The sequence below is a fragment of the Pezoporus flaviventris genome, unplaced genomic scaffold (assembly GCF_033815535.1).
Source record: "Pezoporus flaviventris isolate CSIRO_AGI_PZ_B2104156 unplaced genomic scaffold, CSIRO_AGI_Pfla_v1 ptg000007l, whole genome shotgun sequence".
NCBI lineage: Eukaryota > Metazoa > Chordata > Aves > Psittaciformes > Psittacidae > Pezoporus > Pezoporus flaviventris.
Window position 1 is genome coordinate 93,348,410 of NW_026892555.1, and position 14,475 is coordinate 93,362,884.

Sequence of the window (14,475 nt, forward strand, 5' to 3'; positions counted from 1 at the left end):
CTGCCCGCAGCTTCAAGTAGGCCTCTGCTTTGCTCTTCCGCGCGTATGGCAGTCCAACGGCGAGACAGCCGGGAGTAGCGGCCCGGCTGTCAAACAAACACCTCAGCGATCTGGCGGCATGACGACCAACGCCGGGCTATCGGCGGGCGGGCTGGCAGCCACACGGCGCCGGTGCCGGTGCCCCCGCCCCTCCCCACCCTCGCGAGGCGACCCCTCAGGGCTCTGCGGCCACTTTTGGCTGCTGCCGGCCACCGTCTCGGCGCTGCAGCGCGCGCGGGGGCTAGAGGCGGGGCGCAACAGCTGTGATGGCGGAACCTGGCTGAGGCTGCGTAGCGCCTGGCGGAGGTAAGCGTCAGGGATCGCCCTTCACTTCTCTGTACCCTTCCCCTGCCCCGGTGTGACGGTGAAGGCCGGGTACCCCTGCCCTGGCTCTGCCGGTGTCCTCTCGCATAGTGCTCCTATGTCGTTTGGGGCCTCCCCGGGGATCCACGTTGAAGCCGGGAGAGGAGGTGACTCCTCGGGCGGGATCCCGCAGAGGCTTTAGCTGCCGGGTTGCTGCTCGGTGTCGAGTGATGTCGGCGGGGTGGAAGCCTGCTGAGGAGCTGGGCGCAGCTGGGCTCCAGGCTAGGCCAGGCGACACCAGGCTGCTGCTTGTCGGGGGTCACGGAATAGGCTGGCCCTGGGGCCCTGCCGTGAGCCAGGCTGAGTGGGGGGTCGGTTTTAGTTTATATTCATGCTGTCCTTTCTGTCTGCGCTGCGTAAGCCTCGGAGTAAAAGCCTGATTCTTTACCGGAGACACCTGTTGGTGAATGAATGAAAGAGCAGTCCTCTTCCACCTAGGTGGGAGTTTTCTCAATGGGAAGAAGTACTCTCTTGGTATACGCAAGAAGATCGAGGAGGGGTGGCTGAAATTGACTAGAGCTAGGGAGGTTTTGTTTGTGACAAGACGTTAAAGAGACTTTTACTGGTTTTTATTTACTAACATTCGTTAAAGAGAAACATGGAGTTCTGTGGGTACAACTTGTCAGTATAAGAAGAGCATGTTGATTTCTACCTTTGTTATTGCCTCTTATATCAGTCAGTCTGACAGAGTAGCTGCAGGAATCAACATTTATTTATTTGCTTGTGAAGGAGAGATCTCATGCTTGCATATGGAGCTAGTGTAGGTACTGAGTTATCCAGTCTAAAAAAACTCGCCTGTGTTTGCACTTAAAAAACTACAGTTGTGAACATCTTAGCTAAAATTTACTGTTAATCTCTTTTCCTTCTTTCATTCAAAATTTTAAATTCCTGCTGAAAGATAGAAATATATAGGTAGTCTAAAAGAACTTAAATAGATCAGACTTTTGACAAAAAAGACTATAAAAGATTAAAAAAGGTTACAGCCCCTGCTCAGGGAAGGGCAGGGAAAATGTGGCCACTGTTCCACCTTGTCAGCCAGTCAGCATGTGTACCTACTAATAAATAAGGTCAGACTGAGCAAGAAATGTATTTCTGCAAAAGGAAGATGAATACTAGAAGGGTAATAATGTGAACTCATAATTTTCTGTTTGCTAGTTCTGCTTGTTCATGCCATATCTTTTTTCCCCAGGAATATTATCCAAGCAGAGTTAAACCTTGATGAAAAAGGTATGGATTTTATTTTAGCTGTATTCTTTCTTTAGTGAAATAAAAATAACTAAAAAAATAAACTAACTAAATAGAATAAACTAAGCTTATTTATTTTGCCAGCTGTTCCATTATATCAGATATTTTTCTGGAAGAGAGAAGAAAACAACAAATTAACTTTTTTTTCCTTTCCTGTATTGAGTTGATAACTTTTCCTGTTTGTACGTGCTTACTGCTAGTATAAGGTAATATAAGGGATGTCACCTCCCCCCGGTGTTCTTCATTGGTGGAGTTTTTCACAGCTTTTTATATTTGTTCATCCTTTGCTGTGTTATTTTACAGATGCTGGGAGCTAGATGAATGCTTAAATGCTTAAGTTTGTAGATGCATCTTCCTTGAGACATCATTATGTTCCTTTTAACTTAAATGCAGATGTATAATTGTTCAGGTTACTTTGAAGTATATCTTGCGAGGTTGACTGAATGACTCCTACTGGGAAAATGCACAGGTGTTTAACATCTTTTATTCTGGGATAATTCAGTTGCAACAGCTGAAAGTATTTTGTATGCCAGTAGCCTGAATTTTCTGTTCCTGAAATCTGGTTTTAAGGAAATGAAATTTTTTTTTTTTTTTTCTTCACTGTCAGTTAGTAAAGTGTTGTATTTTCCCTCTAAAACCTGTGAAATGCCTTTGTGTGATTTCCTTAGTAAGCTCTTGAGACATCTACAAAACCAAGTTTCCAGTAGTAAATCAGACTTTATTCTGATTAAGAATTACATACAGCATGGTGTGAGGTGTGTAATTACTGCAGTAACTTTTTTTTGTAGTCTCCTTTAGCAAATAACTCCCCTCCCCCCTCAAAACTGATCTGGATCTTGAGATTTGCTGGGAGATACATATATGCGCTTTCTCATGGAAGATCTAGTTAGATCTTAGTAGTCTTCTAGTATGTCATACAAGCCAGATGAAAATCTAGTTATTTTATGTTAGCTAGGTATAGTTGTTTAACATCTCGTACCTGAGGACAAGAACTTTTATTTTGCTGTCCTGATGAATGAAGTAATTCAAATGAAAGGCCTGTAAGATCAGGAATTCTAGGAATAGTTTGGTTTCCAGTAGGTCAATGGAGACATATTGGAATACTGTGCAGCTGGTTTTGGTACACACGCACACCAAAAAATAAAAGGAGCCGGAACAGCCAGCCTCTGAAGTAGGCACTTGAATGCTTCTTTTTTCATTTTTCTCCTGAGATGAGTGGAAGCGTATCTGATCACATAATGTGAACTCATTATTTCACTGATTCCTGACACAATTAAAAATACTTGTATCTTAGATATATCATGTCAGGGAAGCTGCAGGATTTTTATTTTGATTAGAAGATGACAAGGTACAGATGGTTAAAAAAAGGATTTATATGGTTTGCGGCTTTCTCCCTGTCTGTGTTTGAGATCTGGAGAGAAGAGGGCATCAGGAAATATCTCTGGGTAGTCAGTTGTTTTTCGTGTGCTCAGTATCCCTCGTATGTATGATATATTGCAGGTGTATATAGAAATATATTAGACTTTTCTTTATGAGAGCATATATGCTGGATACTAGGCCTTGGTTTTGTATTCAAATGTTTGCTATACCAGTTTTCTCTAATACGTCTTAAAGATGCCTGCTGCCTGTGATTCTGTGCTTGAAGACATTGAAGATATTGTGTCAGCAGAAGACTTGAAACCACATGATCGGCAATTTGTAAGGAAGAATGTTTTTCCAAAAGTACGAAAACGCAATTCACAAAAAAATAATCAGACAGATGATGATCCCCCAAGTGACAGGTAAATTCTTCCTTCAACCATATCTTGTTGCTTTTCTTTTGTGTGCATTGTCGGCTTCTAAAACTGCAGTGGAAGGTTCTCAGTCTCGTGATGGAAAATTTGAATACAAGATAAAAATTAGTAAAATAGCATTTATAAAATGTAGTGGTAGTGAATAATAAATCCTAAGGAAATTGCTTGTCCTTGACAAACTTTTTGTAGAAATCAGTTATGACTGAGATACTGATCAATGGAGTAATCAGACTGGTAAAAATGGTTTTATGTGTAAGACATTTCTGAAAAATGGTCTGCTTCACCTTAATGACCTAAACAGCAGCTGAGCTATTCAAAATGCAGTCCTGGACTAGCCTTTTGACTATGGGAATGAGATCTGGAATAAGAAATATGAACAGAATTCTGAGAGTCGTAAAAGGTTTGAGGTTGACAGGGACCTCTGGATGTCATCGTGTCCAAAACCCCTGCTCAAGCAGGGTCACCAAGAGTTAGTTGGCCAGGATAGGTAGTTTTTGAATATGGGGAAGTTTTTTTTGTGGCAAGACATTAAAGACACTTTGTTTTTATTTACTAACATTCCTTTTTTTAAAGATAAACACTTTCTGTAGGTAAAGCTTGATAGTATAAGAAGAATCCCTGTCAGTCTTCAATACCAGTTTGCACAGGAACTTGAACAGCCTGGTCTAGTGGGAGGTGTCACTGCCCATGGCAGGGGGTTGGAACTAGATGATCTTTAAGGTTCTTTCCAACCTAAACATGCTATGATTCTATGAATATCTCTAAAGAGGGAGCCTCCACCACCTCCCTGGGTAACCTGTACTTGTGCTTGGTAACCGTCACAATGAAAAAGTGTTTCCTGATGTTCAGAGGGAATCTCCCTTGTGTCAGTTTGTCCTGTTGCCTCTAGTCTAGTTGCTGAGCACTGATGAAGAGAGCCTGGCTCCATTCTCTTTGCACTGTCCCATAAGTTGTTTCTGTGTGTTGGTAAGATTCCCATGAGCCTTCCTTTTCCAGGCTGAACAGCCCCAGCTCTCTCAGCCTGTCCTTGTATGAGAGCTACTCCAGTTCTTTAACTGTCTTCATGGCTGTTTGTTGGACTGTTTCGAGTGCATCCATATTTTGTGAGTGCATGCTGTCAGGACCCAGGGACTTACATATGTCCAGTTTACTGAAGTGTCCCTGACCTGATCCTCTTCCACCAAGGGCATGTCTTTTTTGCTTCAGTCTTTCCACCTGATTTCTGGAACGTGGGATTTCCAAAGGATGTACTTTTTCTATATACCTCCTGAAGTGATACAGTGAAACTTCTTTCAAAGTTACTGTTTTATTTCAGTGGAAATAGTATGCAGTATCTATGGAATATATCTTGGCAATTTTCCTTCTTGTGATTCCTGTAAAAAAAGAATCAATTATCTGCTGCAGTGGAATTGATGAGAGCATGTCTTGCATGCATAGGAAAAACAATTTTGTTTTTCCATTACTGTTCAAAAGAGATTTTGTAAGTGTAACAATGCATGCTTCTGTGAAGCCCCATAAAGGTTCATTGATCCCATTCTTCCAGGAGTGTATATAGAGTTGAATTGATGGTTTACAGATACTTCACAGTAGCTCTCTGTTCTCCTAAGTAGTCAGGTATGGTATATTTATCTAACAGGCTGTGATTTAGTGTTTTTGACCCAAGAAAGCATATTGAGTGTATGTTGTTCAGACAGTAGAACGTCTAAATATATTGTACATATGCAACATGTGTTGCACACATCTACTTAATGATCATTAATCTTCCATCAACAAATCCCTGTTTCTAGATAGGGGAAATATCTTTGAAAAAAGAAGCATGGAGAGTGGGGAAGATGTGGGCAAGGCAAAGGATTGTGTTCCAGGATGTGTGTTCTTGCACTGGCATCGGTAGCTCACGGACAATTATCCCAGGAGTTTCAGTGGGAGCTACTTCCAGAATTTTTTGTTGGTTCTTAAACAGTTGTGTGTGCTAGCTCCATGGTGCACATCTACCATGCTGCCATGCTTCTATGGCCCAGAAAGATTGATATGAGCTTTCAGTTGTCTGTGTGGCTAGTGGCAGGCTTAAGCAAAGAATTTATAGATGGCTTGCATGGAGGGAACTAAAATCAATGGGGACATAATATAAAAGGGCTGCAGTTTAGCTCTAACAGTTTGTTTGCTGGTGGCCTGATTTCAGAGCAGCCACTTTTTAAATGATATGATACTTTTCCGAGAGTTGTTGTTTGTTTTTTAATGTAACTGCAGTGTACCAAATCTCTTTTTATCCTACAGCTCTCGTACCTTCTCCATTCTAAAGTTCTTTTCTTGCTGCTTCTGCTGTCTTGACCCTGGCCAACAACTGGGCAGCTGCCCAGCTACTCGGTCACCCCTTTTCCCAGTAGGCTGGGGGAGAGAATTGAAAGAGCAAAAGCAAGAAAACTCGTGGGTTGAAATAAAGAAAGCTTAAGTGAAGGAAAGAGTAGGGAAAAACCCCAGGTTATGCAAGAGCAATCACTTGGCACCTCCTACAAGCAGACTGATGCCCAGTCAGTCTCAGAACAATGGCTAGTTTGGAAAGACCAAGCCCCCATTTTTTTATTACAGAGCATGATGTCATCATATGCTTTATCTTTTTGGTTAATTTGGTTCAGCCATTCTGTCCATGTTGCTTCCGAAGCTGTTGTCTGTCTCCAGCCTGCTTGTGGTGGGATGGAGCAGAGTGGGAAACAGGCGGTTTTGATGCTGTGCAAGCATTGTCCAACAATAACTAAACCACAGGTCTGTTATTAACACGATTTTGATCACAAATGCAAAACACAGCAGCACGCAGGTTGCCGTGGAGTTAACTCTATTCTAGTCAGACTTAAAATCCATTACAAGAAAATCACGTAATTATGATGATCTTACCCCCCTGTTTCGGTGGTGGTACTATTTGTGTAGGTTATTTTATATTTGGATAATTACTGTTAATTAAGTCTGCTCAATGGGCTCATAGGAGAACCTTGTTCATCTTTTAACTTGCCTTTTTCATTCATTTTTACTTAACAGCATTATTCCTGGTGCTCAGAAAATCTGGATTCGTACATGGGGATGTTCTCACAATAATTCGGATGGTGAATATATGGCTGGACAGCTGGCTGCATATGGATACAAAATTACAGGTAACAATATTGGATGGGTAGCATAATTCAGTTATTTGGGGGTGAATGTTCAGAGCTGTCAAGCTGTCATCAAATGTTTTTAGTCTCAATTCAACTTTTTTAAATCCCCCTTTGCTCTCTTTCTGATTTGAAGGTGAGAAGATAAAGTGTTTACTTGGCACTTAGCAGAATGATTACAGGAGTGCTTTCAGATTTTCCTGACAGGGCAGCTGTCTAAGAGATGTCATGCAGTGCCTTTTGTGGGCATTTTGTTAGCTAAACTTAATTGGAAAGTTTACATAAGAGTGGGAGGGAGCGATAATTCTTGGGCAGAATCTAGCTGGTTGTGTGATTGTAATTGGTGGAACCTAAGTGAGAGAGAAAGGGAGGAAAGAAGTGTATTGTCACTTAGTGATGTGTGTGTTTGCTGCTGGAGCAGAAGTGAACTGCACCATGTGAATGATCCTTTGATGGAAGTGGGATGATATAGGATTTTATCTTGTATGTACATTAAAGAGAGCTGAAAATACTATTTCTCCTTTTCTTCCAAATACTTTACAGTGGTCTCTGTTACCTTTTTCTGCCTCCTCAGTCGTGAACAAAAAAACCCAAACGCGTGGTTTTGCTGGCCATGTTTAATCTCCTTGATGCAAAATGCATTGGAGGGTGAGGGAGAACTCTAAAACGCTGAAAATGTTGAGAATTATTACCTGACTACTTTTGTGTAGCTTATAAGTAATCAAAAATTAAAATTTTATCCATTAGTTCAAGTTTTGGTCTGTCTTGCATTTAAAATTGTTTCCTGGTTATACTGAAAGACTTCAAAGTTGTTTTTCCTGACATCTTGCTAGAAATATTTTATTCCTCATTTTGTAGAATGCTTGTTTCTTTTTTTGGAGCATCTCATGGTATTGCTAAGCAGTTACATTTTATTTCCTTTTTTGGAGTTGATCTTTCTGTATTTATTGAAGTAGAAAGTAGATACTTAATTATTCAAGTGCTGAACTATTTTAGGGAACCCAGGTGATATTCTAATTTGTAGTGCACCTCTGGAGTAGGTATGCTCTTTTCACAGACTAATGGAGTGCTGGTCCAAAATGCCTGATTTGTGACAGCAGTAAGACTGCAACTGAATTTTTGGTTTTGCTTTATTGTGGCTTGCTTAAATTAAATTTTTCCTTAATTTTTCTAATGCATAATATTCCAAAAGCTACTTCTGGCTTGTCAAGGTTCGGTGGCTGTCCTGTGGTGTTTGAATTCTACTGGGGTAAATGTAGGAAAGATGCAGTGCAGCAAAGGGTGGGGGGGGGAGTAGATACTATCTTTTTTTAGCAAATTAAGTATTCATAACCTTAGGATAGAAATAAGTCTACATCTAGAATCTGAAACTGAGAACTGAAGACTGAATAAAAGTTTTGGTACCTGGGATAGAAGTACCTATAGAGTAATTTTGGTAATTGTGTATGAAATTGACTGCTAGTTTCCGGTCATCATTAAATCAGTGTCTTGATTTTGTTCACTTATATGTATGCATATGCTTACATTAAATGAAACAAACAAGGAAAGCCCAATGCTGAGGTGGTAGGTGGAAATTACTGTCTGCATTCTTCTTTGTGAAATTGGGTAACTTCTTTTTAAGTTGGTATATTTAAGGACCTCTGAAAGTTTAATTTTTGTTCAGTAGAACAAAAATATTGGCTACAAATTCTGGCTAAAGTGAATTTTTACAAATCTATCTATTTAATATTATTCTTTATAGGCTGTCAGTGAAGCTGGAACTCAGTGCAAGTATTGCAAGTATGGTAGCTCTATGTGAGAATATGCGCTCAGTGTAATGATGCTTCTGGCCACAAGTATGTATGGAAGTGCTCTGTTACTGCTTGGTTTGCCAATAATGTGTCTCAGGGTTTCACACTGGGATTGATCTATTTAATGTCTTTAACGGACTTGGAAGACAGGATGTGATGAACCTTCAACTAGTTTGCAGGCTATGCCAAAGTGGGGGAAGTGGTTGACAGGCTGGAAACCAGTGCTGTGGTTCAGAGAGACCTTGACAGGCTAATGCAAGCCATATGTTTTTTAGCAAAGGCAAATGCAAAATCCTAGGGTTGGCATAACTCCAGCTAGTGGTAAAGGTGAGGGTGGGTGGGCAGGCTCTCTAGAAAGCATGTTTGTGGAAAAAAGATTTTTAGGATTGTGGTTGACAAGAATTGAACATGAGTCAGCAATGTACACTTGTAGCAAAAAAAGGCAAACTGCATCTTGGGCTATGTTAGCAAAAGTGTAGCCAGCAGGTCTGGGAAAGGTGATCCTTCAGCAAGCTTATGTGGTACTTGTGAGATGGCATTGGGAATGCTGTGTCCAGTGGTAGTTTTGCATTCCCTAAGAAAAGAGAAGTTAGTTGAGTGGAGTGAGTCCACTGCAGGGCCACCAAGATGCTTAGGGAGCACATGGTGTAGGAGAAGAGACTAGGAAGACTGGCTTTCTTCAGCCTTAGGAAGAGAAGACACATGGAAGTTCCTACTTGCAGATAGCAATACCCAGTAGGAGGGTACAGAGGAAATGGAGTCAACTGCTTATTAAAGGTATGCAGTGACAACAAAAGACAACAGTCTTCCTTTTGCCAAAGTGGCAGTTAAGATTTTTAGCATCTGGTGCATTGCTTGCTGCTCATGCTGTCAATTTTCGTATAAAGAATATGCTAATATAGAAAGTTTCCCAACATGTCTTGAGTATCTCTTGTCAATCCCTTTTTAAGAAAGCTTTTTTTTTCTATAGTAAGTCAGATAGAAATTCAGATAGAATCTTAAGAATAGATTTAATCTTTTTGTCTTATACAGTGAAGTAGTTCCTCAGTAAGTGTTGCTTAACATAATAAAAATTTCAGACTTTTCTTGAAATTAAATTTAGTATTGTTTACACTATTTCAAAGATAGTAGAATGTTTTACAAGAGCTTTTTTTCTAATTCAGTGCCTCTCAGTTGCTAGAATTTGTTAGTTTACAAACTTGAGGAAAAGTTAGAAATATTCGCTAAGGTAAAGATTGTTGTCACAGGATCCCAAACAGCTATTACTTACAAGTATTGATTAGCCTGCTTCCTAAGCTTTTGAGTCAACACTTATTGAAAGGATGCTGGAGTAAAGTTCTTGTTCTAAGAAATAAAATGTGAGCTTTACTTGCATTTATTAGACCATTGTAAGGGAAATGGTCAAGTATTATTTCTAGTCTCTTTTATGTAATTGTAAGATTGAAACATAAAAATACAAGAAGCAGTATCAGACAGACTTTCATTGCTAACTAGAAGTTGTAATATACAACCTGCCTTATAAGTTGATTTAGCTGAAACACTGATACAATGAATGTCTTCTAATTATAGAAATAAATCTTCATGACTTGTTGCAAGAATCTAATTCTCACATCATTCCATACCCCTTTTTATTGTATGGATTCTCTGCTGTTCTTGATTTGAACTCTGGTCAGGAGAAGCTTAAGTGTGTGTGTCCATTTTGCCTTTCATCTGTTTAAAAAATGTTCTTTCTATACAAACACCCTTTGTTACTTTCAGGAGTGGCTATATCTAAAGGTGAAAACTGAGGTCCTACAGTTTTTCACCAGAAAGACTACTATCTGGGGCAAGAGCATGGTGTGAACTGGCAATATACAGATGCTGCAATAACAGCAATGGTGATTAAAAATCAGGAGCTGCATCAGCTTAAAAAATGGCAAAGGGAAGCCATCTGAAGAGCTGAACCTATTTTTGTATCTGCTTTTACAGTGTGAAGGTAGGCAGTGTTCTGAACAAATCTTGCATACCATCCTGTGGGAACACAAAGCTCCTTTGTTAGTCTGAGCCGCACAGAAATGTGTAGACCAGCTGCTATCAGTGTGGGGCTGTACTGTGCTACTTGTTCACATTCTGAAAACAGTGTAGCTGTTGGAGGCTTTACTGGTTCTAAAACTGGTTTTGGTTTCTTGGCAGCCTGACTCCCTGTATTAGATATGCCTGCAGACCTACTAGAGTGCTCCCTTTGACATACACCCTGGAGGAAGAAGCTCGTGGTACAGACAAGTAATGCCTTCTGTGAAAGAGAGGAAGTTGGTTAGCTGGGAGCTCTCAAATATTGTGAGCCAGGTGTTTGGGAAGGGAATTCAGTATGTGTGCCACTTAACAGTATTTTCTCTCTGAAAAATGGAACCAAACATGTATAGTCAGACAGTGAATGGTTCGATTCCTGAAGCGGGTAGTCATGTTAGCACTTGTTGGCATCTGTAGGTTTCTGTTTCTATGAAATGAATGCTTTTTGGTCCAGCCTTCTGGAATCCCTTTTGACAGATCAAGCAGTTAGGTATGTTTATTTTGATGATTGTTTTTGGATTGAGGCTTTTCAGGTCCAAAGCCTCAGTCATTATAAAACATGCTGGTGGAGTTGGGGGGGGGGGTGTGTGTGTGGAGACAGATACTACCAATTACCTAGAAATACCAGGAGAATAAACAGTGACTTTCCTTTTATGAAAAGGAAGCAAAAAGTGGTATTAAACATTCAGTGAAGCTAAACCAGTAAAAGGTTATCTGCACTAAACTTTTTTCTTTTTTTTTTTTTTTTCCTTTGGAAATAAATGCTAGCATGGAACTTTTTCCTGCTGTAGCATGGGAGTTCAGAAGCAGAAAGGGGTGGAGTTGTTCTGTTGCTAATTCAGTGGCCTTGCCTTTGATTTAGCACATGGAAACTGTCCTTAGCTTTACTTGTGCAATTTCAGACTAGTTTTTTTCAGTCATCGCTTTTACTGTCTCATGCATTTTTTCTGTAAGATTGTTGGATTGAAAGATGCTGTATTTTTCACGGGTTCCTTCCTGTTCCTGTCAGAGAGCTTACTCTGTTACTGTGATTGTGGTATTTGTTGGTGGGACTTTGATCAGTGAGATTTGCCAATTGCTATTGAAGCTTAGTATTTATAGTCTTTGTTATATATCTTGCAACTCTGAAGTTCACTGTGCAGAGAATTTATGTATTTCTCTAAAGCAGATATCAGTATTTTGAAATACTGTTAAATTATCTGGGGTTTTCATTGCCTCTTCTGCTTGTTAATTTTCTAAACTCTTGTCAGTTTTGTTTACCAGTGGATATAACTGAGGTACCCTTAAGACTGTCCCTTTGCTCAAACAGCAAATTTGAATAGAAGAAAGAAGGAAAAAGACAAAGAAGGAAAAAATGCTCTGATCTACTTGAGACCTGACACTGAAAAGAACACAGATGTAAAAGGAAACATAACATGCTTAGTCTGCAGTTGAAAAATCAGATGAGGTGCTACAAACTCATACAGACTTCAGCATTCGAAGGCATTGCATAATGTGCATTATGTTGCATTAACAATGCTTTCTTAGACTTTGGCCATTGCTGTGCGGATACAGCAAAGTATGCTGTATCATTCATCCAAGTGAAAAATAAAGGAAATGACTAAGACTGTTCAGGTGTTGACTCTTGCTTTGTGAATTGCAATTCAGAATCTGGTGTTTTAAGTGTTCTTTAAAAAGTACTTTTCTATTGCGCAATAAAATGTTAATTATTTTAGGTTTTGATTTATTTTATTGTCCTAAAGTGGAGAGCTCTTAAACAGATTACTATGTTCTGCACATTTGTTAACTTAAAATAAGCTCTCTGCCACCTGTGTAGTGGTTGATGAAGTATTTTGACTAGGGGTCTGCTGTTTTTCTGTGTATGCTTTTAGTTGCTCAGAATCGGCAATTGGTCTTTCCCTTTTCCTCTCTCTCCCCTGCTGATAATGCTTCTCTGTTGCTTCATCAGTATCATGTAGAAGGTAGTGATTACTGTGTAATTTTGGGGTGCTATGAGCCATCCTCATTATGAGGTATTTTTAGTATTCTCTTCTTAAGCTAAAAGACAAATCTTTATTAGCTGCTCTATAAGTGCTTGATATTTAGCCTTATCAGAGAATTCAAGTTTAGTCTTAGCTTTTAGATTTATAATTTTCAAACATTGTGATTACAGTGACGGCTTAGGGGGGAAAAAAAGATACTTTATAACCTTTGGGGGGGGGGGGGGGGGGGGGGGAAGTGGGAGTGTATGGGGAGTGGTTTAAATACATATAGTAACCCGAAGGACTTTTCTGGTGATGAGAGGCATTTCTGTTTTCTCTGAAAACACTGTAGTGGTGAAACTGAATCTCTGAAGCAGCTGAGCAGTGGAAAAAGGTTAACCAAGGTGTAAATCCTGTGTTCTGTACCCTTGCTGAAGAATTCTCTCATTGTCTGTAACTTGTAGAGTCACAATCCTGTATGACTTTTGCATTACTTGATAACGTTACTTGCATAAATACTACTGCAACAGCATTCTTTTTTTCAGATTCACACTGTTTAATAATCTGGAAAATAGGAGCTTTCAGTTGTTGATACTGAGAGAGGCAGTAAAGTAACTTCTCTAAACTGCTGGTAAAACAAGGTCTTAACAGTTTCAGCTGTATGGTCTCCTGCTTTCAGAAGGTCTAAGTTGCTGCTTGTTACAAGTTTGCTTTGTGCTTTGGTTCTTGGTGCTTGGGCCTTTAAACCCTCCTGTGACATGCACAGTTAGCCTGTGAATGTTTGGGATGTGGGTGTGGTGGGTGTTATGTTTAGTCTCAGTCTTTTACTGCTGCTGAAGTAATTGCCACAGTTGGATTTACCAAGAGCCATCTTACAAGGAGATCTAAGGGCTTTTTTGTTATCTGTTGAGAATCTGAAACTTTTATGGTGAGATAGTTAAAAGGATGAGATGAGAGTGTGAAATGAGACAGAAGGTGTTATTCCTGGGATGGAGCATGGAATTGCATTAATGTAGACTATCAAGAATTCATGGTTCTTTGGGGGGGTTACAGGTATTCCCAGTGCAGCCTGAAGTGTCCTATAAGGCAGTGAATGGGAAGGTGGGTCTGGGTATTGTTGGGGTGCTGTGCACCAGTGTAGTTAATACATCATGCTGTGACTGATCTGCAGTGCATGTTACTCAGGTCCCTGTAAACTAATGTGTAATTGTGGGTTTGGCAGCTGTGTATTACTGCTCCTATGTTCCTGTAAAAATTCCTAGCCCTTTTGTGGCTAGAGTTCTGTTACTTTCCACTTCTGACTTGTAGCACAGCACAAAGATACATGACCTCTACCTTGGTTTCCTCAATATCAATTTCTTATTCCCGTGAGGCAACTTTCTGTTAATTGGGATGCTAGCTTTGAGGATCTTTTCTGTGTTACAGGCTAGAACTCCTCTAATTCTCAAACTGCAAAACGTTTTCTCTGTTTATGGGGGAACTGGGAAGAACTAGCATGTGTGTTTTTTCCCTTGGAGATTTCCTGTATTGCTGCCATTAGAACTTGATCTGACAAGTGTGCTGCTTGCTTGCTTTATCCCATTAAAAGTAATCTATTTTACAGCCCATCTAAGAATTGTTAGGTTTCCCCCCCCCCCCTTTTAGTGCTTTCGTTTCACAGTCACAGGGCTGGTGAGTGAAACCTGGGAGGTGGCCTGGGAGCCTAAATAAAATCCTACATGCACAGTAATTTCAGAGACACTTGTACAGAGCCTACATAGGTAAACTTAAGCAGGCGTACATTTTTAGGGTTAATTCTAGTGGCAGATCAATTGGTTGCATGCTCTTGTGGTTGTGCAATAAGGTTTAGTTCTGGCAGTGCTGAACTTTGTGTAGTACAGAAGAATGAATTTGAAAAGGATTGAACTGTGAAAGGCAGATTTCAACTTCTGGTAGCATGCATCCTTCTGTCTGGAGTGTGTCCCTGTAGTAGATGGTTAAGCAATCAGTAAATGAAGCATAAATAGCAGTGATGAAGTGAGCTCAACATAGACTCACAGGTGATGTGCAGCTTCATGGAGTGCTCTACTGAGGCATTAGCCTTGCATATCTCATG

At 40.1% G+C, this 14,475-nt stretch overlaps 1 protein-coding gene across 2 annotated transcripts in view; it reads left to right on the forward strand.

Annotated features, from left to right (window-relative positions):
• Positions 1 to 222: 222 nt before the first annotated feature.
• Positions 223 to 14,475, forward strand: part of CDKAL1 (CDK5 regulatory subunit associated protein 1 like 1) — a 390,319-nt gene continuing 376,066 nt past the window's right edge. For both annotated transcript variants that reach the window (XM_061449582.1, XM_061449583.1), the window contains exons 1-4: positions 223 to 345; positions 1,592 to 1,629; positions 3,262 to 3,428; positions 6,471 to 6,583. In XM_061449582.1, coding sequence (XP_061305566.1) covers positions 1,621 to 1,629; positions 3,262 to 3,428; positions 6,471 to 6,583 — 289 coding nt within the window. In that variant the 5' untranslated portion in view covers positions 223 to 345; positions 1,592 to 1,620. The remainder of the gene's footprint in view (positions 346 to 1,591; positions 1,630 to 3,261; positions 3,429 to 6,470; positions 6,584 to 14,475) is intronic.